The 25,842-nt window shown below is 41.2% G+C and overlaps 1 protein-coding gene across 1 annotated transcript in view; it reads left to right on the top strand.

Moving 5' to 3' along the window:
• LOC102112795 (sucrase-isomaltase, intestinal-like) overlaps positions 1–25,842 on the top strand; it is a 59,229-nt gene that overhangs the window by 11,920 nt on the left and 21,467 nt on the right. Inside the window, exons 5-13 of the mRNA XM_088055385.1 lie at positions 1,628–1,796; positions 2,400–2,496; positions 3,529–3,641; positions 12,325–12,450; positions 13,446–13,577; positions 19,194–19,307; positions 19,417–19,533; positions 19,616–19,700; positions 23,131–23,248. Of these exons, the coding sequence (XP_087911511.1) occupies positions 1,628–1,796; positions 2,400–2,496; positions 3,529–3,641; positions 12,325–12,450; positions 13,446–13,577; positions 19,194–19,307; positions 19,417–19,533; positions 19,616–19,700; positions 23,131–23,248 (1,071 nt within the window). The remainder of the gene's footprint in view (positions 1–1,627; positions 1,797–2,399; positions 2,497–3,528; positions 3,642–12,324; positions 12,451–13,445; positions 13,578–19,193; positions 19,308–19,416; positions 19,534–19,615; positions 19,701–23,130; positions 23,249–25,842) is intronic.

Raw genomic sequence — 25,842 nt, 5'->3', positions numbered from 1 at the left:
GACATCCTGGGGAGAGCTCAATGACTTAGGACAGATATTTTAACTTTTCCCAAAGCATTTCCCCTCTGGCATAATTTGAGTTTTTCATAATCCTATGGTCTGCTCAGAGCAGTGACCCTTCCTGTCTTGGCACAGAGCAGAGCTGTGTGACAGCTCTCCTTTTGGCAGGAATATAGCTCCAGAGCCCATACCTATTCCTACACAGCAACTGCTTTTTGCAGAAAGGCCTCTATTTGTCAAGGACTGGATCTGATTCTCAGGGATGTTTTGCATGCATAACCCTCCTAGCAGAAAATAATTTTATGCAGTACTGCATGTAGGTGGAGATGATGGAAAGGAGGGAGGGAGTGGTTCCCACTGGCAAAAAAACAAATCAAGAGTTATGTACAAATTCTTACTTTTCCTGCTTGTAAGAAAGGACATATAGACCTTTTCAAAAACACACAGACCATTTAGTACCTGTGTGTGACTTTGGATTTGTCTAGGAAAATTTAGGGATAGTTTGTGCCCTCGTTTTGCATGGAGAGGCAAGGGAGTGCCTTAAGCATCCCCTTGAGCAGCTGTCCTTTCAGCCTTGTGGGGAAAGCCCACCAGTGTGATGGCAGCAGTGGTGCCCTCCTAGGTCCTCCCAGCAGCAGGGACTTGTCCCCAGGCAGGGGTGCTGGTGGCACAGGTGGCAGGCCACTCACCAGAGTGCTCCCCTCATGGGGGTAGAGCTGCTCCCCACCAACACAACTCATCTCCCATTTCTCTGATTTACCAGTCAATTTGATCAACCATTTAATTTTGTCAAAATCATTGGCAGAAGAACATTAAAAGGAGAGTTATGCCACTTCTATGCTCTATGGCTTGGGCTCATTTATTTTAATTAGCTGTAACAAATTCATGGTTAAACAAGGCTCGAGAGGGTGCTATCTAAATGAGCTACTCATGGCATACACAGGACCATTAACAAAACACTTCTCCACAGCTTGACTATGTTCTCCCCCATCTAACTTGCAGCTCATTATAGCTCTAGAGATGGGAAACAGAATGTAGCACCTAATTAAAATGTGAGCCTGTGTCCACAGATGATTCAATAGAAATAAATGCATTAAGCTGGTGAGAGAAGCAGGAGTCATCACAATAAAAACATCTTGTTCAAGCAGAGGCTGGAGAAAGCTATACCTCTATTTTAGGCACCTGCATGAAGTTAGGTATATTTGGGTCCTGATGCAGCAAAACATTAAAAAAAAGCTGATAAAATGTCTGTTGTTCTCATTAAGTATTCTGAACTCCACTGTGTAATAACAATTTTTAGTCTTTTCTCATTGGTTGTCATAGAAATAGGATAAGCAATCACTTATTTTGATAATAGATTTATAGTCTGTCTTCTTTGTTTTTGTTGCTCTTTTCAAAAATTATATTGATGCATTTTTTTTGCATAAGTAGGTAAGATATCTTCAATCATTGCAAAAGGAATTTAATGTGTTAGGTTAAGCACGCTAGACACATGCATAGAATTTAATGGATTTTTAATAGTGTTATCCTCCAAAATACATAAAAAGTGTAAGTAGCCAGACATGAACTTAACATGATACCTTCCAAAGAGTAGCAAACTAATCCTGTCTCCCTCTGTTTGTCACAGGTGGGACAGTCCCCTGGTTGATCTGTTTTTCTCCAACCAGTTCCTTCAGATCACCACCACTGTGCCATCCACTTCTGTGTATGGGTTTGGTGAACATGAGCACCCGACCTTCAAGCACAACATGGACTTTGTTACCTATGGCATGTTCTCCAGGGACCAGGCACCAACGGTAATTCACTCTATGTAACACTTTGTCCTACCTTGTGTTACCAAAAGGAGGTGACAAACATGGAATGTCACAAACTTCACAGGTATCATCAGTTTTAATTAAAAACAAAGCCATGAATTGCTTTAAGGGAACTTTGAAACCTTTTATCAGAACCTTTTCTCACAGTGCAGTTTTCAGAAAAAAGTATATTGTGTGCCAAGATCCTGGTTCAGGAGAGCTTTGCATTTCATGCTCAGATCAATCCGTGTTCATCCAAACAATCTGGACTCCAGCAGGACTCACTAGATATTTGGCTGAACTGGAGTCAGTGGTTGATGAGTCTGTTTTAACTAGAAAAGTGATTCTTACTCATGCTATTTTGAAGGGTTTAGCACAATATCAAAGGTTTAACTGGGAAAGCCTAAAAAATTACATTGTGGCAAAGCATAAAAGAAATAACTCTTTTCTGTCAATTTGACTTCACACCAATTTAGACCGAAAAAGTCCCCAGCCTTTCAAAATAAGTCTCTAAAAATGAATGAATTTATTTCCTTGTCTGTGTATATGTATCTACCTGACAAAAGCTATGAAAAGTAGCAAAGTCATGTGTTGTTTATGTTTCAGTCATTTGCCAACCTCTATGGAGTTCACCCTTTCTATATGTGCGTAGAACCAGACTCCAATGCCCACGGTGTTCTCCTTCTGAACTCCAATGCACAAGGTAAAAAGATACATGGATTCCCTATATAGACTGCATATAGAATTAAGATAGATGAGTAAGTATAAAATACTGTTTTACTGATTGCTTTTTCAATCTGATACAAATATGAGTGACTGTGCCCTAACTAAGCTTCCAGGACTGATAGAGTTTTGAAACATTTTTCAAAGGGATTTCAATTGAATGAATTTTTAACAAGGAATTTGGGCATTTTCAGGCATTTTTCAGGGAAAATATATTCTTAACTTTTGTTATGAAAATAGATGCAAATAGAGGGAAAGAAAATGGTGGAAGAAATTTCCTCTGAGATTGGCATAACAAATCAATTTAGGTTAGTCCTATATTTTGTCTTTGGAGAATAGTTTTGTATGTTGCCATGGTCACCTTACTGCATGAATCTGGTGGTATAATTTCAGAAAAGAGGAATCTTCACTTAGTCTGTAAAATAAGTTTCCCCTGGCAGACAATGGCTTTCAGTAAGATTAAAATAGCATAGAGGAACCCTAAACACAAACTTGTTGATCCTTTTTATATATATGAAACTGAGACAAATGTATCTATGCAATCTACTCTGTGTGGGTTTCTGTGATTCATTGCTGCACCATGCCAGTCTGGAGCAGACATTACAGAAACACTGGGCAATGACCTGCCTACCTTCAGGCCCTGTTTGCTCAAGCAGTCGTACCCACAAGGCGCACAGAAGAGCCCAGTGTGCACACACCTAGGACGGATAGGATAGAACAGAGTATTTCGGTTGGAAGGGACATAAAAAATACTTGTAGTACAACTGCCTGAAGTCTTCAAGGCTGACCAGAAGCTAAATATGTTGTTAAGGCATTGTCCAAACGCCTCTTAAACACTGACAGGCTTGGGGCATCAACAACATCTCTAGGAAGGCTGTTCCAGCATTTGCCCACCCTCAGTAAAGAAATGCCTATGAATGTTGAGTCTCAACCTCCCCTGGTGCATTCTTGATCTGTTTCCATGTATAGTGCAGAGCTGGTTTATATTGAGGATCCTTTTTTCCCCTTTTAGATGTTACTCTGTCTCCAAACCCATCTTTAGTTTTCCGCACTGTTGGAGGGATCCTTGACTTCTATCTCTTCATGGGACCGACTCCTGAAAACGTGGTTCAGCAATACACTGAGGTTAGTAGAAAAGTGCACATGGCACATGCAGCAGTGCCTTGGAACACTGTCCTGTCAATATCTGGTAGTATCAGTGGGTAGTGCAGCCAGAGCTTTGTCCTGATCCATTTGTACAAAGCCACGGCTTCAGATCCATGGGAAAGCTGGCGTATGCTCAAGCATCTGTGAACAGTCTGTCTGAGTGTCACGGGCTGGCTGGGTGTTCAGTGAACATCTCCAGCCTTTGCTGAGATATGTCAGGATGGGATGCAGGAGTGCACTAAAGGGATGCAACGATTAGAAAGAAATCTGTCTAAGCTTACTCCTCTCCAGACTGTCACAGTTTTATAGACTTTAATGTATGACATGACTGCATTTTGACACTGCAGGCCAAGAAAACAAAGCAGAGCAAAAATGGGAATGTTTGGGAACTTTACATGTGCTGGATTTCAGAGATATTGAATGGACTTAAAAGTCTTCAAGCCTTTATTTGCCAGTGAAAATCGCTTGCTGATTTTGGAGCCATCAGGCTTTTTTTTCCTAATGGAAACCCATGTAATTGCATTGGGGAGCATAGATGTATAATACTGCATTTACTGCTGTCTCACAGAGTGTAACTCTTTGCTATCCAATTACCCAATGTTTTCCAGAGAATTGAGAGTACACATGCAAAAGGCTGTTTTGGAAGTGTACATGCAATTCTTATGTAGTGAGGACTGTACAGAAAAAAGTATCAGATAACATGTGTTTGCTGGTCACCAAATGATGCTTCAACTGAGCCTTTCCACAGAAAATTGCCACCTTAGACCCAAGCTGTGTGCGTAAAGAAATCAGTGTCAAACCTGAAGAGTGTGGAGCAAAGCTGCCGTGAACATGTTACTGTGAGAAGGGAGATCAGTGTGCAGACACTGAGGATTAGGCTGCAACTGGAAGAGTGAACAGGGTAGGGCATCCCAGAGCCAGGCACTCAGAGCTCACAGAGAGATATGCATGTGCTCTGCCTTTCCCCGTGCCACCACTCAAAGGGGCCTGAGTTCTCATCTCTAGCAAACATTTTATCTTTCTTGGGTTTTTAAAACCTCCATATCCTATGGTTACCTTATTTTAAAGTGCCTGTACATTAACAGAAATATTGTGGTTTAGAGTGAGGGAAAAAGAGGATTTAGCCCAGAAGGAAGGTATTTCTGGGTTCTGGTGAAGGAAGGGATAAGGCTTGCTCATGCTTCTGTTTTGGGAAGGCTGGAGCTTCTCTGGGGTGGTGGGTTCCGCTAGACCTTCCTTTTCCAAGGAGAGATTCAGGTGCTACCTCCCAGAGAGGTGAGAGGCTGACGTTGCTCCTCCATGTCCCGGAGCAGAGCAACTGCTCTGTTGCTTGGAGGTTTCCAGCTCCCTCTGCACATCATCCCCACCAGTTGTCTGTCATGGTTTAACCCCAGCTGGCAACTCAGCCCCACACAGCCACTCACTCACACCCCCACAATGGGATGGGGGAGAGAATCCAAAGGGTAAAAAAGTGAGAAAATTCGTGGGTTGAGATTAAGACAGTTTAATGGGTAAAGCAAAACTGTGCACGCAGCAAGGCAAAACAAGGAATTCATTCACCAGTTCCCAGGAGCAGGAGGATGTTTAGCCACCCCCAGGAATGGGGGGAATGGCTGAACATGTGACTGTTACTGGGGAAGACAAATGCCATCACTCCAAATATCCTGCTCTCCCTTTCTCTTCCCCCAGATTTATGTGTCAAGTATGAAGCCATTTGATAGGGAATATTGCTTGGGTCAGCTGGGCTCAGCTGTCCTGAGTCCCCTCCCAACTCCTTGTGTAACCCCAGCCTTCTCACTGGTGGTATGGAGTGAAGGATAGAGAAGGCCTTGACTCTGGGTAAGCACTGCCCAGCAAAATCAAATATATCCCTGAATTATCATCACTATTTTCAGCACAAATCCAAAATACAGCCCACACCAGTTACTATAAAGAAAATTAACTATATCCCAGCCCAAACCAGTACACACCATCTCTGATGGCATTTCCACAGAGCAGCAAGCAAACTGGGCTTTTAATTTACACATGGGTAATAAAACCAGGGAGAGTAAAAGGATGGGGGGAAAAGTAAAGCAGCTCTTCCCCAGGCTGGAGCTTTGATCCCCATTTCAAGGGAGTTAGTGCAGCAGTATGATGGAAATTAGAGCCACTCCTGTTCCTTTTCAAAGTCTTTTACTGGTGTTTGAAGCCAGCATTTCTGTGGCTTAGCAGGTGGTCAGCATCTGAAAATAAAATGAGAGAGTTCTCACTCTGAAGCTGATGGGTAGTGGCAACTCAGCTTTCCACCCCTATCTCTGGAAATGGAGCTGGAGCAAAGAAAACAAGGTAAAGGAGAGCAGTGGGAATTTCCTAACGAGACATGTCACATACCAGGATAAAATTCTGTTCTGTATTCTTTGAGCTTGCACTCAACTCTCTAGGGAATCTTAAAGAATGCACGTTAGTAATTTCAATGTGAAATAATAACTTCTTCAGTAAACATCCTGAAATTTCAAGGTCAAAAATGTTACAATTACCATATTATTAGTCTCTAGAGTAATAATTTGGCTTTTATGTACAAGATATGTGGGAAGGTGAAGGAGACAGAAAATACTTTATTTTTCAATTGTCTTTCTGTCACTCTGAGAGGATTTTCCCTGTGCAGTCACTGTCATGCTGTAGGGAAAGAGAAGGGGTAGAAAGGAGATGTGTGACTGATGTCTTCAAGGCACTCTGCTCAGCAGCATGGCTCGGCTCTCTCAGCTGTTTGCATGGATCTCCTCTGGGAATAGGTGTTTTGGGAACTCCTGGCTGCAGGGATCCCAGGTTGCACTGCTGCAGAGATTCTCAGTGGCATAGCACCTGCCTCACTCTTGAGCAAGCATCTGCCCCAGTCACTGCTTTTTGCAGGGACAACTCATTTTACCTCTCCAGGATGGCCTCACTGATGTGGCAGGGTGGCCAGGTGCCAGCAGGTGCACAGCTGGTGAGAACAAGGGAGCTGTTTCCAGAGTAAAGTGCTTTACACCTTTCTCAAATGTTTTGTGTCCTTGCCTTCAGTGCCACTTCAACATCTGAGCCACCTCTCTGCCCCTGCTATGCTTGTTTCTGCGAGAGGTTTAGGAACTTAGTTCTGCTCTGTGCTTTCATGTGGTTCCCTCCAAACCAGTGAGTTAGGACAGCTTTGTAACAGAGCTCTTTATTTGCTACTGGAGTATGCAAGATTTCCCCACACACCTCTCCAGGTTGTCACCAGCACCCAGTGTAGACCACAGAGTCTTGGCCAGAGCTGCTAGGTCCAGGCTATGCCAAGAGCAGGGCTCTTGGTTCTCTGTGTGGTGATCAGGGTTGATTGCAGCTGCCCTGCCAGAGCCACCAGCCTCTCTGCATCCTTGGAGTGAGGACAGGTAGCAGCAAATACTGTGGTGGCCCTGGATGGCAGCCTGGACAAGGATAATCTGCTTTAAATGGGCTCCAAGAGTGAGGCAAGGTGTGAGAAGGGAGCAGAGGGTAAATGCTGGTACCTCTGTCCCTCTACTGTGTGCTGCACGGAGCAGAGGTGAGCTGTAGGATGCATCCTGCCAGTGGCACCGGAGTGCTACAGCAGTGGCAGAAGCTATAAGGCGTGTGCTGGGCATGGTCCCGTGGGAAGGAGGAGCCTCCAGGCTGATTCTTCTGCTCCCTCCTGTCCCTGAGCCCAGCTGTGTGGGGCGTTACTCCTACCACATCTGAGACATCTCAGATTGTCCTGTGGAGCTTGCTATATATGACAGTGATCACATTCTTTTCTTACTGCGGAAGAGGCCTGGTATGCAGAAGAGTTATGTAACACAAATCTCACTTTTAAGGGCAAACACCTCAGCTTGCAGGAGGGTGAGAAAAAACAGTAACAAGCTAAAGAGTTCAGGCACTGACCTGAGCCTGGCTGAGGCTCTGCAGTCACGCCTAATACCAGGCCAACATTGCCAAGACCCCTGTTGGCCTTTCAGAACAGACCAACAGTGCATAGCAGTAGTGTGTGAGCTCCATAACAAGACATTCAGGAATGTTAGGGTTCAGCAAACAGATATTTAATAGCTCTTGGGTAAAGGCCATGAATTTGTTATTTTATCACAAATTACCCAATAAGAAGCTGTAAGTGAGCATATTGTAAGTCTCCTAATTCTGTTTGGAGAGAAAATTGGTGGTTTGCTTCCTCCTTAGAGAAGTGTGGGCTAGTTACAGGTGTAAGAGACCTCAGAGGTCTCTAGTCCACCCTTCTATTGGAGAAGTAACATGGGGAACATGCTTGTACATAGATTTTCTTACAGATGATTCAGTGAGAATCTCACAGCTGAATTCCTCAAGAAGGAATAAACAGCTGCTAATTGTTTTGTGCAGCAAAAAACAAGATTTGAAGACCTTAGCATTGGAAATCCTTAAATTTCTTCTATTCCTGAGGTTGTGAGCACCTTCTTTATGGTTCAGCAGCTGCAGGGCCTTTCTTTTTGCTCTCCTAAATCAAAGCTTAGCTTCTGTTAACAAACTTTGAGTGAATGTTACCCTCTAACTGACTAGATGCCCACATCACTCAGCTGCTTGCCTTAGTCATAGCAGATGAGCTGGATACAGATATGTGGGCCATAAGAGCACCTGTGGAATTTAGCCATTGTATAACTATACAGAAACATTAAACCCAGTGCATTAGCACACTTGAGTTTTATAGTTTCCTCCTATAACTCCTCTTTGAAGAAAGGGATTTGAAATAAATATCAAGTTTCAGAAATCATTTTGTGTGGCTAATTAGGGTGTACAATTAGCAATCTGTATTGCTGGACATCTCAGCTCCTTTGTGAGCATAGGAGAGAGTACTTCTCTCTAGCCTCTGTGATATATAGGCATAGCTCTGCAGCTCTCTCTCTCTCATCAAAGTCTTTGGTCATAGTGTTAACTGAATAGGATCCTGATTTACTCTATAGAATTTATAACCTAGTTCGTGCCATTGATGCTCATATTAATAACATTATGTGTTCAATAATCCAACACAGGGAAAATGAATACAGATCACCTGCTCCCTAGGCACAGATTTTGTATGTTAGATATACTTGTTTCCACTGAACTCCATTCTTACCACAAAATGCTTCCAGGGTACCTCCTCAATACATCAGCTCTCAGGTGGCTCTGAAATAAGTGAAAAAAATATACATAATACCAAGTTATGTAAACACTGAAAAACTAACAGTGAATTTATTAAACACCGGGGGTTATTTGAGGAGCAAGTGAAGAAAGAATTCTGGAACAGAAAATAGGAATTTATTTTTTTTTTTTACTATTTCTGCGCTACCATATCTTTGTGCTTTTTTTTTTTGCACCCCTCATTTTGGATACTGCATATGTTTGCTGTTTCTGTGGTTTCCTCCCTTAGTTCCCCTGCCATACCACATCTACCTTTTCTGATTCAATGAGAGTCAATTTTGCCAAGCACGCTTTCTCTGGCTGCTGCACTTTCTGATCATTTGTATGCAGAATGCAATCTATATGAATTAACTAGATCCTAAATATATATCAAATCCAACTTGAGTTTTCAGGTTTGCAAAATTACATTCCTGCCTCTGCTGATCCATCTGTGAGTGGGTACCATATGTCAGTTACTTTATCAGGAAGCTTCAGGGGGATCCATTAGAGAGAGTCCACAGCATAATTAGAAAAAAGAACATTTGTTTTCCCAGCTGGCCTGTTTTCATCCTTCCTCTTCAAATGTTCTGGTTTCAATTAAGCTCACCATAGATGCACCAGCCTGGTGAATGTGGAGAACTAATTGCTTTAAGAACTTAATATCTTCCTTGCAAGGTAGATATTTTGCTATTGGTTCAGCTGTAAACCCCAAACTCCTCAAGGGGTGCTGTCACAAAATATTGTCTGACTCTGTGGTCCAGAGTGACACAACACTATCCCATAAGGGTGAGCAGGTGAACCTCAGCAAACTCCGGTGCTGGGGACATGCCCTTTTGGAAGGACTCTGACTGAGAGAGTGGCCACACCAGTGGCCACAGCTCCACCTCCAGCCCCACATGTCAGCATGTCATACTTGACAGGACATGGGGAAAGAAGCCAATCCCCATCCAGCTTTTGAAATGCATTGTATTGGCAGACTGACTGTCCTCGCCAGGCGGGAGTGACCTGGGGTACCACAGGACCCAGAGCAGAGCTGCTCAGCACTTCCCACTGCCTCTGCCCAGGCTGGTCACCCCTTTTCCATTTCCCATCCTGCTTGGGAAAAGGCAGCAGATGCCATGCAGACATCCTGCCAGGGCACAGGGCTCTGCATTTAGCTGCAGGATTAGTATTTATCAGCTGGTTTTCCCTATTTCTCTTGTACAAGATGAGAAGCCTGTACACAAAGCATTTTATTTCATTAGGGAGTTCTTTGTTTTGGTCTGTTTTTTTAACCTTGTTTGTAGAGGTCATTCTCTGTTTACAGTAGAGAAAGCAAGGGCAAAATATGCATCTGCTTTAGGAGCACAAAATGGCGGGTTCACAAAGCTCATCCTGAAGCCTTTGCTGGTCTAAAACAAGTTCTGCTGCCTCCTCAGATCAATTTATCCTTAACATGGTGAGTGTAGATGTGACAGAGAAGACTTCTTGCCCTGAGGCTTGGTATGCTCTGTTGGACACGTTGGTGCTGGCTCACAACGTGTCTGGGATTGTCCTGAGCCATCACACCCCATTCAGCTCTCCACAGAAAACCCCAGCAGGGCTTGGAAGGTGGTCTGGGTGATCAGGTGTACCCACACATGCTGGAAAAACATGTGCAAGGAGATGGGATAGCACCAGGGTAGTAGTTATGGCATGTGTCTAACAATCAGCCTCCCTCTACGTGGTAGGGGACCACCTTCGTCTGCTCAGGGCCTGCCCTGGCAGGGGCACAGCAGCATGCAGTGGACGCTGAGTGCCTCTGTGGCAGAAACTTGCTGCTGAGGGCTGTTCTCACTTCTTCTAAAAGACCCCAGCCTCCAGCTGAGTTGGAGGAGAAGTAGGTGTGGAGGAGGATCAGGAAAGTTAAGTTTGGTGGGATAGGACAAGTGGCAGATCTATGGGACAACTGTGCTGGAGACACCGAAAGCATTTCCCTCACCAGTGGTCGTGGCCTCCTTATGTTTTTGCTTATGTGAAACAGCAGCATCCCAACAAAGTGAAAGCACACTGTAGCCAAATGTGTAATGTTTGACTGTGTGTTGCTAAGCCTTTCTTGTTTGGAAGCAATTTACTCAGTGTGTTTCCCAGCTCAGGGGCATTAAAAACCTCCTCATCTTTTCTCTGCCTCTCTCCCACATGTGGTTTTCTGTCTGATGCACTTTGTACCTCCATGTACTGATGCTCTAGCATGTGATGTGATGATTTTAGAGCAATTTCAAGTTCAGCCTTGCTTTCCCAGGTCAGACTCTTCCTAGAGAAAATCCCGTAGGAAGGTGTGCCTTCATGCAATGCATCTCCAGAGAGCTTAGCAATGCAATAGATACAGACTGCCAGAAGTGCTTTGTTTTATTTATTTAAAGTAGATGGGGTTTAGCTGCCAATACGCAAGTCTTGTTGTTTTTCACTTAGCATAATTACCATCTCCATAACTATGGAGACCCACAAGGAAATAAGGGAGGAACCATTATTTAGCTAAAGGGGGACAATAGCTGCTGATTAATAAGTCATGGGTGCTTGCTAGCTACTAGATTTTCATGTATTTCCTGCAAAGGTTAGTTTCATTGGATTTAGCTGAAGTTAGGATTTCAGGAGATGTCCCCCAGAAAACACTGTGTGTACTAATGAGACAAAGCCAAATTTCAGCTTATTTGTAGAACAGACACATTGTGATTGCCCACTGCTCATCACAGGTTACCACAGCAGCACTCACTGGGGGAAGCAGAGCAGGATGCCTTGCTTCGCTGTGCTCTCAATTGAGTTTCCTCATGCCATTTACAGATGGATTACATTCAGACAGTGGAAATCAAATATTTATAAAATCATACTTAACTCATTACCTTGTGTTACAGTTGAGAATTTCGGGACCAAACAGTAACTCCGGCCTTGAAGAACAGTTGTCAGTGCCTGGCAACACAAGGCTGTGGGTCAGCAAAAAACAGTAGTCAGCCATAAGTAACTGAGTTTCATCAGGTTGATTTGTAAATATGATTAAAACTTCAGAGAGCTCAAATAAACATCAGTGTCTTGGTAAGTTAGTTAAGCTGGGTGTGGCAAGAGAAGTTTGCAAAGCTTATGTTGCTGTGTGTCGTTGGAGATTTGCCTTCTGTTGACCAAGGGGTTTGTGGACTTTTCATGGATCAGGTGGCATGAGGATCCACGCTGGATTTCTGCCGGCATGTGCTGTAAGTGAGGTGCATGCTGCTGTGCAGAGGCTGAGGCCACATTTAACATCAGCCTGGCTTTTATACAACGTGTGGATGAGGTGTTCTTAGAAGGGGTGCTCAGTGCTGGTGTTGGAGTCTCTGTGAAGGGCAAGGATCCACCAGGAGAAGTTCCAGGCATGCTGGGACGAGAGCCACTTGGAGAAAGGAATGGGTATTTAATTGGGGTGTGATGCCTGTGCCCTGGTCATTATGCCTTACATGATCTGGAAGCCTCTCCTGGTCTTTCAGAATAACTTCTTTTCTTCTCACCCCTTGTGCTTCTGTTTTCCTGATTGCTGCTGCAGGCCATTGGACGCCCACACATGCCAGCCTACTGGTCTCTGGGATTCCAGCTCTCCCGCTGGGGCTATGGCAGCCTTGATGTCTTAAAGGAAACCGTTGATCGCATGAAGCACTATGACATCCCATATGTGAGTCTGAATTTGTCACTGTGTGTGCTAATCTTACACTCTGAAGTGAGATGAATAAAATTACAATGGAGGAAAAATAATTATCTTACATGGAGAATTATAGAATAAAAGGACATTCATAATCTTACATAGTGGGTTTGCATGTAATATCTTCATAGTGCTTAAAAGAACAGTTAAAGTAGACTGTGAACATGATGTTTAAGTGCTGCTCTTGGCTGTATAGCAGGCAATTCTGGTGTGGATTTGCTGTTATGCAGTATGAGATGCTAGCATTTTAAAAACAAATAATGAAGAACAAATTTCGAATGCAGATCACTGCAAAATAGTTGCTAAACTAGGGCTCCTATGTACTCTTGTAGTCCACTACTAGGATTACAATTACAGTCTCTTAGGTTTCATTACATATGTTATTTACATTTTAGAATTACAGTTGCATACATTCTGATTTCAGTATCAAATACTTAAGTCATAGAATCATAGAATAGTTGGAGTTGGAAGAGACCATTAAAAACCATCTAATCCAACCCTTCTAGAATGAGCAGGAACATCTTCAACTAATTCAGGTTGCTCAGAGTCCCATCCAACTTAATCTTGGATGTTTCTAGGGATGAGGCATTCACCATCTACCTGTGCAACCACCTCATTGTAAGAAGTTCCTTCCTTATATCTAGTCTGAATCTACCCTCCTTTAGTTTACAACCATCACCCCTTCTCCTGTTGCTACAGACCCTACAAAAAAAGTCTGACTTCAACTTTCTTATAAGCCCCCTTAAGGTATTTAAAGGCTTCAGTAAGTTTTCCCTGGAGCTTTCTCTTCTCCAGGCTGAACAGCCCTGCCTGTCTCATACTGTCCTCATAGCAGAAGTGCTCCACCCCCTCTGATCATTTTTGTGGCTCTCCTCTAGACTTGCTCCAACAGATCCATTTCTTCCCTGTGTGAGAGCTCCGGAGCTGGATGAAGTATTAATGTAATTTTTTACTTTAAAAATGTTTAGGACGTCCAACATTTTGATATTGACTACATGGAACGTCGCCTGGACTTTACCTATGATAAAGTGAATTTTGCTGGTCTGCCTGAGTTCATGAAGGAGATGAAGAAGAACGGAAAGCACAATGTTGTGATTCTGGTAAATTAATGATGTTGCTAATTATTTCTTCATTTATAAGAACTATTCACAGCATAGTCTTCATAGCAGTACCTAGGTGCTAACACGTGTATACTAATGTAGCAGATTTTCCATTTTCTCATATGTTGAGAAGAGCTGAAGAACAATTTCTCACAGATTTAATTTTTAAAAGTGTTGTCTTTATTTGATATCTCCATACCAGTATCATCTCTATACCAAAACTTTAATTCTCTGTTACTTTTTCTCCACTGAGTTACAAGAAATTTTGCCTCTGAGTTGATATAGGATTGCTTTAATGCAAGTCTTTCCCTGAAATGAACAAATTAATTTAATACACATACAAAAATAGCTGAATAGTGGAAAAAAATCTATACCAAATCACTCTGGAAGCTACTAACAACAATTCATGTTTCCTTGTACTTACTTTTTATCTAAGTTAATGTGGGAGGTAATTACTTGTATGCAAATTTGTGGAAAATGTATGTTGAACTTTTAACCAAAATTGGCATATGGCCAAATGAATTAATTTGGATACAAGTGAAAATTGGAGTTTTCCATCTTCCCCAGTGGATTTTTCCAACAAAATTTGCTTTTTCTCTCCAGTACTTCCCCGTACATGTCCTTGTGCCAAAATTACTCTCACAATAGCTAAGTGAGCTCTAATGGTGGCAAGGAAACTGGAGACCAATTTAATCGAAATTTAAGTAAAAATGGAAATCAATTAAGAAATTAAATAAAATCCATTGATAAATTCACAAGATCTTGCTCTCCAGGGTCCCCCAGCAGCTTAGCAGTAGGAGGGCTGCACTTCCCAGAGCAGGCTGCAGTTTGTTCTCCTGAACCACTGGGGACAAGAAAGAAGAAAAGGATTTTAAATTGCAGCAGGACAGATTGAAGGCAGACATTAGGGTAAAGCTGCCTGTCTGCAAGGTGAGCTAAGCAACAGCTGCTGGGGCCAGGGTCGCTCCCCAGGTGGGTGCTGTGAACAGACCCAACAGATACACCAGGTGTGGCTCAGGCTGAGCTGACCCACAGCCCCAGGGTAAGGAGGAGACAACCCCATGGAGTTCCTCTCAGGACTTTTTACTGTAACTGTAGTTTTGTAACCTGTTTTCCTACCTAAAAGGTGAGTTTATATCTTTCATTTGGGTACTACTGTCCTTACCTCCAGCTGCCAGTCTCTCACCCTTCTATTTTCTTTTTTGATACACTGATTCAAGTAAGTGTATGCTCCCTCAGCCTTTCTCTGCTAGGCTAAACAAACACATTTACCTGCATTATACTGATGGCTCGTGCTTCTAAGGAGACCAGGATTCAGTTAATCCAACTGAATCATGATGGACAGGTCACTAATATTTAGACCCTAAGTCAATCCAGTCTTTTTAAATCAAGGGCCATGTTCCTCTTCTTGTCCTGGGGGTCCTGTCAAAGGCTTGTGGTGAGAGAGATTGAACAGCCGAGTCTTGAATTGTGGTACTGTTGCTCTTTCACTTGTGCTGGTGTATCTGGAGTCAAGCAAGAATACTGCAGTTTCCTCATCTAAAAATCACATTATCTTGTTAAATAGATAGATTAGGGCAGAGGTGCCTCCCTCCTGTCCTCATATTTTCCTCACAGTTTCTTGTGAAGTTTAAAATATGACTGAGGATGATGGACTAGTCAGCACCACAGAGAGCTATATCAGTGTTTTCTTTTTAATTGGGAGTTTTCTGATAGTTTCATTAAAATTACCTTTTATTATTTGCCTAATCTTTGCTTTGGTGTACTATAATTCCGTTGACTACTAGGAATATCAAACAAAACCCTGCAGCCCAAGTGATCAATTACATATTGATAATGGAAACAGCAGTCTATACAGTGAATGCTGCTTGCTAGCAGTTTGTCCCTAAAGATACCTTCCCCTGAAGGTTCCATTCTGAGAAGCTCAGAGGTGCAGCAGTGAAATCAGTTTTCATCAGTGAAGGTTCAAGGCACAGCGTTTAAATAGAACAGATTACTAAGTCACTTTGATGGAGAGAAACTTTAAGACAAAAATAGACCCAAATTTACTGGATACATCATTGTAAATAACTAAGCAGTAGTGAGCACATATGCTGTCAGGACTGATTGCTCTTTTTAACTGCTAGACAGTTTGGGCTCTCCATAACCTCAATACCACTCTAAAAATGATCTAATCTCTTAGAGCTGTAACATTAAATAGAATGATATTTATTGGTTTATCTCAAAATAGTTTGCAAAACATTAATATAGGAGCAAAATAGGAGTTTGGGGTAGCTTTTCCTATGCACTCTTGCCTTTCAGTAAATAGATGGTAGTCATCTCTTTTTCATCAATGTTGGGATGTCTCCAGTTGTTTCACGCTTGCTACTGGGTATGAAGCTACAGGCAAGCAGTCGTGGTTTATTGGGTGAGCCACATTATCTTCTTCCTTACGAGTTTAATTTCAACAGCATTTTTAAAACCCTTTCAGTTTCTCAGATAGCATATTCTGCAGCAGTGCAGGGAGGTGTTGCTATATAAATCCAGCTGTTAGATGCAAGGAATATAGCATCTCTTAATTCATACAATGAGCTAATGGGAATTCAGATAGGGAGCCTTTCTTTCATCCTTCCACTAACCTGTAACTAAGGCTTGTCTTCTGCTCTAGTTCTTTAGTCAATCTTGTGAAAAAAGAGCAAAGCTGAGCCAGTCTGTCCTTCATTCTTTAAAAGTTAATGAGAAGTATAGGCTGCACTGGTACTGAAGTTTTCTATTTTCACTTTATTACAGCTTTATTATGACATCTCTGTCAAAATCTGTCTGTTAGCATTCTTTAGTGATGTAAAGTATTCTCCTCAGTTGAGCTGGGAGCTGGAGCAGTGTGAAGGATTTCATTCCTAAGGGATAGGGAAGCCAAGCTGGGTGCAATCAAGGCAAGTGTAATCCAGTTGGATACTGAAAGAACAATTTTCTATTTAGATTCCCTTTAGGTAGTCACAGAAGTGGGTGAGTTCCCTAAGTATAGCGGGTTGTTGCCTCCCTTATGTTGATTTCAGGGAGTGGGCTCTGACTGCAGCCAGTTAGTGTCATGGAAAACCTCAAGTAAATGGATTTGGGGAATGAGTTCCATCTACCTCATCTCAGACCATTTTGGTCACAAGCAAAGTGCAGATCCTCGTGGCTGCAGGATTAACACTGGCAACCTGCCTGAGGATGGGACCCTGAACTCAGTCGTGCCACCATCACTGGGTGGCTGGTGCCACACCAGCAGGAGGTCTGCTCCCCAAGCTTGCTGAGTGCTGAGAGCCCTCTGTGACTATGGTCACTCTGAGAGAAGCATGGCTTCATGACTGGAGCCTCTAAGTGCAGCCCTTCAGCACTTCTCTCTCCTGATCTCTTTCCGAGACCACCTCTGTTTAGGGGAAATTGTGACTGTGCATGTCAGCACCTGGTCATCATCATTGCACTAAATAATTGTGCATGCTTCAGCTGTGTCAGAACAAATATATTCTTTAGAAACAAAGACATTCTGAAGTAACAATGACTATATTGAAAAATTTTTAACTAATTTACTAAAGAGGATCTTTAATGAAAGACCTTGTATACCATCTATTAAATCATACTAAAAATAGAAACAGCTAGGGGTGACATGAGTGACTAAATACTTAAAAGTCAAGAGCAACATGCTCATGATTCAAAATCATGCTAGATATCTTTAACATTTTTAAGTCCAACTGTGTGAGCTGTAGAGGCAAAAATTTTCAGAGATGAGTTTTTATGGATGTGCATCAAAATATATGTTTGGGATGGCGCCACAGGTGGAAGTGCAACAGTCTAGGTATGTGCTGGGTGCTGCCCGGTCTTTAGGCAGTCAGCTGGAGTTAAGGATGCTCAGCACTTCTTCCCCAAAATGTTGATGAAAAGATGAGTGAAGATTTAACAGGCATGAAACTCCTTCCCCACAAACAACCCTTGCATGCGTGGAGAGGTTCTGTTTTCTTTAGGGCAATACTAAACCTGAATAATGTATTAGATTTATACACTGGAACAGCCTTTCAGCTGAAGGAAACGAAAAGTTTGGATTAGGAGTAGCTAATTAAGCTGACTTCTTCTGGCCTTCAAGTCCCTTGAGAGACATCTTTACCACAATTATAAGACAATTATTGCAGATGGACAGTTTTCTCTTTTGCAAAGTTGGACTATCGAACAAGTTAAAAATGTAATGGACACTTATAGTCCTTATGGAGGTGACACTTAATGCTAGATGAATTTAAACAGAATTTTGCACTTAAAATAGAGATTTAGCTGTACCTTTTGTTGTTGAGTTATGGGGGAATATACTTCTCTCACCAGGGCCGTAGTTACTAGAGGGCTCACAAATAAATCAGGTAATTAATTCAGGTATTTAAATGAAATTTAAAGCAAATCTTTAAAGCAACTTAGAATTTGGGGTCTGATATTTTTTTCTTCTTAAGACATTTATTAGTTAGACTCTATCACATTTTTATTGAAGTTCACTTAAATTATTGCACAGGCTATAACTGAGTGGAAGAATTGTTTTGTCAGTTTTTTTCTCCATTGTGTTTCATAACTGAAAGGTTTTGCCTTAAGCAGAACCTGAGCAAGTAAGATATTCTAAGGAGAAAGTTAAGAATTCCTTTCTAAAATGTCTGTAATCTTTATCTGTTCTATAAAACACAAAACAGATATAGGCTTCCAATTAGGAATGTATCGCAAAGTGCACTTACTTCTGTTGGTTGCAGCTGACTGCTGAGCAGAGCTGCAAAGTACCTTTTCATTCACTGGCGTCTCAAAGTATTCCTAACTTTATTCCTTTCCAGCATGGTGGGTGGACCTCTGTCATCTCCAAGAGCTGATCATGCTTGCTTTGGATCAGCTTGGTGTCTACTGATGGTCATCCTGAGGCAGAGAAGGTGTTGATGTCAGTATCACTGGCAGCAGTGGGAGGTGGAGACCACCCCAAGCAGTGGAAGGGGGCAGGAAGGACAAGCTGTGGGGTGTAAAATTCTGTGGTCTTGGTGCCTGGGGAGAAAAGAGGTGCAAGGCACCACAGGCAGTTGTGAATTGGGTTACTCTGCATCAGACTGGCATAATACATCCTTGTCCAACATTGTTTTGGAATGAAGGGATAACAGGGCCCTTTTGAAGTTGGATGTGCCCAACTTCAAGCCCCTTGAAAAGTTTTAGTTATTCCAGCACTGAGCTGTTGATGCTGAGGCAGCTGGAATAAGGATTGCCTTGGAGGAAACCTGGAGGTGCTCGAGTGGGAATGCCCAGCATAGACCCAGCCACAGCAGAGACCTTGGTGGGGCAATAAAATGTAGTACCTCTTTAAAATAATTTGAGTGTAGAAAGTCTCATAAAAAATAAACATGAGGGTATTTACTAATTTTGCATTGCTTTTGCCTTACACAAGAAATACTCATGACATATCCTTAATGACTTTTTCGAAATTATTATGTGCTCTCAACTGTTATTAAATTTTAATGTTGTTTTCTTGCAATATTTTTGCAATCAGCATTAAGAACATAGTCCAAAATTTTCTAAAATATACAAATAGAAGAGTAATTGTTACCTCTGGGATTTCAATAAAGGAACTGTGATCGCTGTTTTCAGGACCCTTTCATAACCAAGGATGAGGAGCCAGGCACTTACAGACCTTATGAACTCGGCCAGGAAATGGGAGTATGGGTGAACAACTCTGATGGTGTGACTCCTGCTGTTGGGCAGGTGGGTTTTTTAATTTTGTGAGCATTTTGTCTGGTGCTGCTTCAAAACAATAAAGCAGCTGTGTAATAGAAATGAGAAAATAACTGGGATTTACCTATGTAACCCTTAGGCCTGGCCTCCTGGAGATTCTGTGTTTCCTGACTACACCAACCCCAGGACAGTGGAATGGTGGACTCAATTGTGTCTGGAGTTTAAGGATGTCCTTGACTACGATGGGATCTGGATTGTATGTCTCATTATAGGTGCCCTCCCTTCTTCATAAAAAAGAAAGTGAAGATTTTCCACATGTCTTACTCTCTTTATTAAAGGATATGAATGAACCATCCAATTTCATGAGAGGCCAGTATCCTGGATGTGCAGATAATGAAATCAATAACCCTCCTTATATTCCTAGTAAGTATAATAGTATAATTTTATTGCCATTGATTATTTATTAATATTATAATTTTAATTCTATTTAATATAATATAATATTTTATAATAATATTAATATTATAATTTCACTGTGGTTGGTTGGTTTTCTTGTTTTCTTTTAAACCTGGATAGGCTATATTTTGGGGGGAAAAAAAGTCCATTCTCTCATTTTCCATCTTTCCCTGCCTGTTCTGTATCTTCAGTTACATATTTGTTCAAGACTCCAGTGGTTCAGCTTTGATGGAGTATCAAAAACAAGCACTTTCCTCTGTCCAAGGTTCTGCCTCATAACAGGACTAGAAAAATGACCTTTCCTGCCATTCTCCGAGCAACTGGTCCACATCAGAAAAAGAGCAAGATACCTATATACTGTAACTCAGCTACAGACTTGTTATGGAGGGAGTAACCCTTCTGCCTTTCACTGCTAGTCTCAGAGACAGGCAGTCTCTGCCTTCTCACAAACTATGGCAAGGGAGATGGTATCTCCCTGGTGCCTTACTTCAATGTTTCTTTTCTCATAGGAAAGAAATTTTCACTGTATTATTAGAAATGGGCTAAAAATAACTTTTGAAAGGTATAAGCCTGTGGGAGACTTAAAGGAATGGGAAAATCTCTTCCAGTAGCTGAATTAATGATATGCTTCTTCCCCAGGAAGCCACAAGTACGTATGATTATTGCCAGTGGTGTGGTAGTTAATCCAGCCAACATTTCCCCAGGAAAGCCCAGCTGCCTGAGCAGTGTTAATATGCAGAGGGAAGCTGATACATGAGAGTTGGAGTATTGGAAATGTCCCCTTTTTCTCTTCAGACTTTTGTAGTCTCATGGGAATTTTAAATTTACTTTATTAAATGGCAATTTTTTAAATTTTATTTTTTTATTTTGAATATAAGAGAAACATACACATAACAAAAGCACATAAACATAACAAAATATTAGAGACTGTAAATTTTTGAAAGCAGAACTTTTAATGATGATTTTGGTGTTTGCTCTCTTTGTGGGGTAATCACTGCATACTGACCCTGTGGGTCTTGACCAAAGCCCAGGAACTGATGACAGTTTACACCTTTGCCTTAAATTTATTTTTTGTCAGCCTTCAGAGCTGCAAAAAAGATGTGAGACACTGGGTAAACTGGCTGAAAGAGCAGATCTCCCTTTACATCCCAAATAAAGCACTGAGAGTGAACCCATGCAGTGGCTTCTGAGCTGTGCAGCTGAGCTTTGTGAAGATTAGTACTGAAGTCTGAGTAGAAGGGACTCAGACCTGGAGGCCTATATGACATGTAAGGACACTGAGAGATCCTGAAGACAGGTGTGTTTTGAGCCCAGTTTCTCTGACTTGACTCATGCACATATGCCCCTGCTTCTGCTTGTGACTCACAGTGTTAGAATAATAGAATATAATGAATATAATGGAATCATAGATGTGTTTGTGTTAGAAGGGACTTTCAAAACCATCTTGTTCCAACCCCTCTACCATGGACACCAGACCAGGTTTCTCAAAATGCTATCCATCCTGGCCTTGAACACTTCCAGGTGTGGGGCACCCACAGCTTCTCTGGTAGCCTATTTCAGTGTTTCACCATCCTCACAGGAAAGAATTTCTTCCTTGTATCTAATATAAACATATTCTCTTTTACCATTACCCTCTGTCCTATCACTCCATGCCCTTTCTAAAAGTCCCTCTCCAGCTTCTTGTAGGTCCCACTTAGGTACCAGAAGGCTGCTCTAAGGTCTTCCCAGAGACTTCCCTGGTGTTGATCTCCCTTCTGCAGCTAGGAGCCCTAGGCATTACATCCCAGCATATAGGGAAGCTATTTTGTATCAGTGTTTAAGGGCTTTCTTTTCTATTTCACTTTACAGAATAGGTGCATGTTCTTAGGTGTCCAAGCTCTTGATTTACATAGGTATGAGAGGTGACCTAAGCTTTTTTGTCCAGTAAGACATTAGAACCTTCCTGGGGTTAGCAGAGTTTTGGGAGCTCACTATCATCTTAGGTGATTTCATCTGTGCAAGTCCCAGTCTCAGACTTTTTATCAGTGTAGCCTTCAACCTCCTTACCTAAATTTTATACCATGATTACACATAACCATGGTTTGAATTGCTAAGGCCAGATGTCCTTCAAATCAATTTTCTATAAAACACTTTATACTGAAGATTAATATGCAATTGTAGAATAATCACTATTACTGAGACAGAATACAGAATACTCAGAATAAGAATGAAGCATGAACCTGTGATTCATGTGGTAGCATTTTCTCTCCTATCTCACCTTAAATTTATGGGGCTAATAATCAAGAACCACCGGGACTTTAAGTGTGACTTTCCTCGGAAACTTAGTATCTTCTTCAAAGACATATCGGTCAAAGTTACTTGGAAATTGCCTATAAATTAAGATATTTCTGATGTAGATCACCCACACTGGAGTCTGTGTCTAAAGATCCAAACACAAGGACTGTAGCTGTAGTGGCACAGCAGGGCTGAGGTGCTAATGGGGTTTCAGGTAGATAGAAATTGTGATTATGAACTGCAACCACACAGAAAGTATGATTAGACAGAGAGATTGCTTTTTCATGGAGAAATACTTAAAACAGTGTACGCACCTAATTACGCATGAAAAAAGAAAATTTTTGAGAATTTACTTTCTATTTCATTTTGACAGAATTTTATAATATTTGTAACTCCATCTCTAAAAATAAATAAAATGTTGTCTTGTTTGAAAGACAGGTGTCTGCTAAGGAAAGCAGGAGCCTCCCTTGGAATGAAAAATGTAAACCTCCTCCCTCTTAATTATTTTAATTTTGAAATTAAAGGGATCTCAGGCAAAGACAACTTAGCAACTTATGGGAAGAAATTCCCAAAGTAAAAGGGAATAAAAGAAAAGAAACCTAACCCCCAACAAATGTATAAACATCTGACCTGCCCAATTCCTGCTGAACTTCATGTGGTATTGTCACAGTGGTTACCTGAAGGAAATTTTTTTGCAACAAATGGGCTTTGCCAACATCTTTTTGATATGGAATCAAAGACCAGACAGCATCTGTACAATATTTTTGCTGTTAACTAAAATTTGTCACTGTGTAAAATAATATATTCTTAACTCAGTGAAGCAGAAATTTTCTTTCTGACTATTACTTACTGAATACATTACACCTGTACAGATGTTTTGAATTATTTGACATAGAACTTGTAATTAATTACCAGTGTTTACTCAGTCCTTTCCCACCTCCAAAGACATGTGCTTGTCTGCAAGCATTTGTGCCTATGTGCTAACCTCAAATCACTACAGGTTCAGCATTGCAGTTTTTCCTCTTCCCAAATCTTTTGGTGTTTTCACCCCTAAATGTGTAGAAATGAGAAGAGATTTGAATTGTGATGTATATGATTTTACAGTGGTTTATATCGTTCTCAGGAATCTCTGATCGTTCGCTGGCGGAAAAGACACTGTGTCCTGACTCCAAGACTTACCTTGGAGACCATTACAACACACACTCCCTCTTTGGCTGGGCACAGACAGAACCAACTTTCAAGTAAGATTCCTAAATATTTCTAATCAGATTCCAGGTGATTAAAATGCTTTTTAAAAGCCACTGATGTTACCTGGAAAATCTGTAGTAGTATTTAATTAGAGACAGACCCATGTTTCGTTTTATTGTTTGCCATTTTGTAAGAAGTTTCAAGAAAAAAGAACCTTGGAACAAGGAGCAGAATCCTTTCTAATATTACTTTTCTCATCTAAATCAGGGTGTATGGGTAGGGCCTAACTTTTCAGCTGCTGCTTTTGTATGTCTAGAGCAAGATGTCTCCTATACTCTGTTAGAGCTTCTCACAAGCATTTGCAGCAGAAGCTGCCTCGTGTAGTGTCAGGGGTATTTATCTGTCCCTTCACTACTGTGGTAGAGGAGTTTCTGTCACTGTCAGTGGAGAATCCAAACTGTACAGGTCCGCTGGCTGCTTCTGGAGCTGCCTCTGGCTCCTGGCAGACAGTGTTTTGCAAATTGGCTTGGGGCTCAGTTGGTTCAGGAGGTTAGAGCTGCATTGCAGCACAGTTGCTGTCAGCTTCTGTAAAACTCATTTTGCATCTGGGAAGCACTCAAAGTAGCTTACGCAGGCAGACTGTTGCTGTGGAAAGCTAGATGTTGGATTAAATGAAATGGGAAAATCATGCCTTTTCCAGCAGGAATTGAGCTAAAACACTGGGAAATTTAATACCATCATGGAAGAGCCAAACCAGGGGTCCATGTGTAGCCTGTTTCAGCATTTAGCACTCATTTTCAGAAGCTGGATTCTGATAACATCCACAGGACATGGTTAAGTGAGCCTAATTCTGGTGTTGATGCATTTGTATTTTATATGCCAAGTGCAGGGCAAGGGAAGCCCTGGGAAAAACCAGAAGTTTGCCAGCTCTTATGGGCCTGGCTGAAGCACAGTTCTGCTTTTGAGAGAAAGAACAGGAAGCCCTTGAACCTGGGACTTCTTACCACGGTTTTTGAGCCCCTGTTCCCTAGTCTTCGAAGAGATCCTCCCAACAAACTTGTTTTGCTCAACCAGATGTGGAGAAGACCACCAAAAGTATATGCAGAGATTGATTTTTTTGCAAAGCTGGGAAACTTTGAAGTATTTTTTTTACATATTCATTTGGGTTTCTCAAATACATTTCTTTTCAAGGCTGGTTGTATATCCTTCACTCTTCACAAAGAATATATTAAATGAAATTACTGACAGGAATATTTAGCACCCAGCGTCAATTGCAGGATTTTAGATGAAAATTAATGACAATTTCATAATTGTATTTAAAAAAAACAATTCTAAGAATTATTCTAAGGCAGACAGAGAATAGGAAATGTGTCATCTGGCTTATGTCAAATGGTTTGAATTTGAATACATAAACTAGCAGCAATCAGTTCGTGCATAGCTTAGTGCTAAGAGTTATTTGCACATGATATTCTGCAAATAATTTAAATCAACAAATGCATTTGACAGCATTAGGACCTGTTCTATAATAGTTCATGAAAGACTGAAATTATTTAATAAATTACTTGTTACAAATTGTTTATGCAGCTTTGGATCATAGTTGAGTTGATCTGATATTGCCCTCATTAGCATCTGTATTTGCAAATGGAGCCAAATACAGCCAGAGGAGAGCACTCCTGCTCAAGATATCCAGGAAAGACTCCAGAATAACATTCATACAAAGCACATGGAGACTTGTGCAGTTACTGGCCCAACAGTGCTCCTGCAAACCAGAACCAGCAGGTCCCTCATGGCTCAAGAATTGCACCTCTTGCTGCATATGACCCCTAAGGTTAATACATTCAGTCTTCCATGAAAGCTGTTGGGTTTTTTTTTGCTTCAGAAGCAAGTGTTGAAGCACTTTAAAGTCTCTGTGCCATTACAGACCCAAGAGCAAACACTGGGCCATTATGAATACAGGTGAAAGAACACTTGATGAAATCTCATTAAGAAAAGGGAGAAATAAGTAGATGGTGAACAACATGATTAATATTTCATGCTAGAATTTCCCAGAGAGTTTAAATTGTGTTGCCCAAATCATATTAAAGCGGAATTGAATCTGAGTTCCTGGAATATAAAATACTGCAATTTATAATTGCATACAAAGAGGATCCTATTCTGAGGAATTTTGTAATCAATTTGTTAGTAAGGCACATTCCTTGATTTCTGGTGATGCAGCAAAATTATTTTCAAAAAACCAAGATAATTTCATTGTACCACTAATTCTGCAATGAAACCTCATATATCAAAAAAGACAGGAAACTAGAGAAAATACTACAAGGATGGGGTGGCATTTTGAATGAGTACAGGTTTCTTTTCTATATTGATTATTTATTTTTTATAAGATTTTTAGATATATTTTTGATATTTTTGTGTAGTTTTGATTTTTTGGATTTTGTGTTTTGTTGGGGGTTTTTAGGTTTTTAATTCCTGAGTATTGGACCTTTATTTGCCAATAGAAATCTCTAAATAAATCCTGTATTGAAAAAAAATATACCTATTATATTGGTTTTTAGGAATTCATTGGACACCTAATTAAATATACTAGTATATAAAGGAAATTATGATTTGAATTTTCATTTTGAGATGCTGCTGAGAATAAATTAAACAG

The sequence above is a fragment of the Pseudopodoces humilis genome, chromosome 5 (assembly GCF_049639895.1).
Source record: "Pseudopodoces humilis isolate 2021_Gansu_Grassland_sample_001 chromosome 5, ASM4963989v1, whole genome shotgun sequence".
Classification (NCBI taxonomy): domain Eukaryota; kingdom Metazoa; phylum Chordata; class Aves; order Passeriformes; family Paridae; genus Pseudopodoces; species Pseudopodoces humilis.
This window is presented reverse-complemented; position numbering and strand designations above follow the sequence as displayed.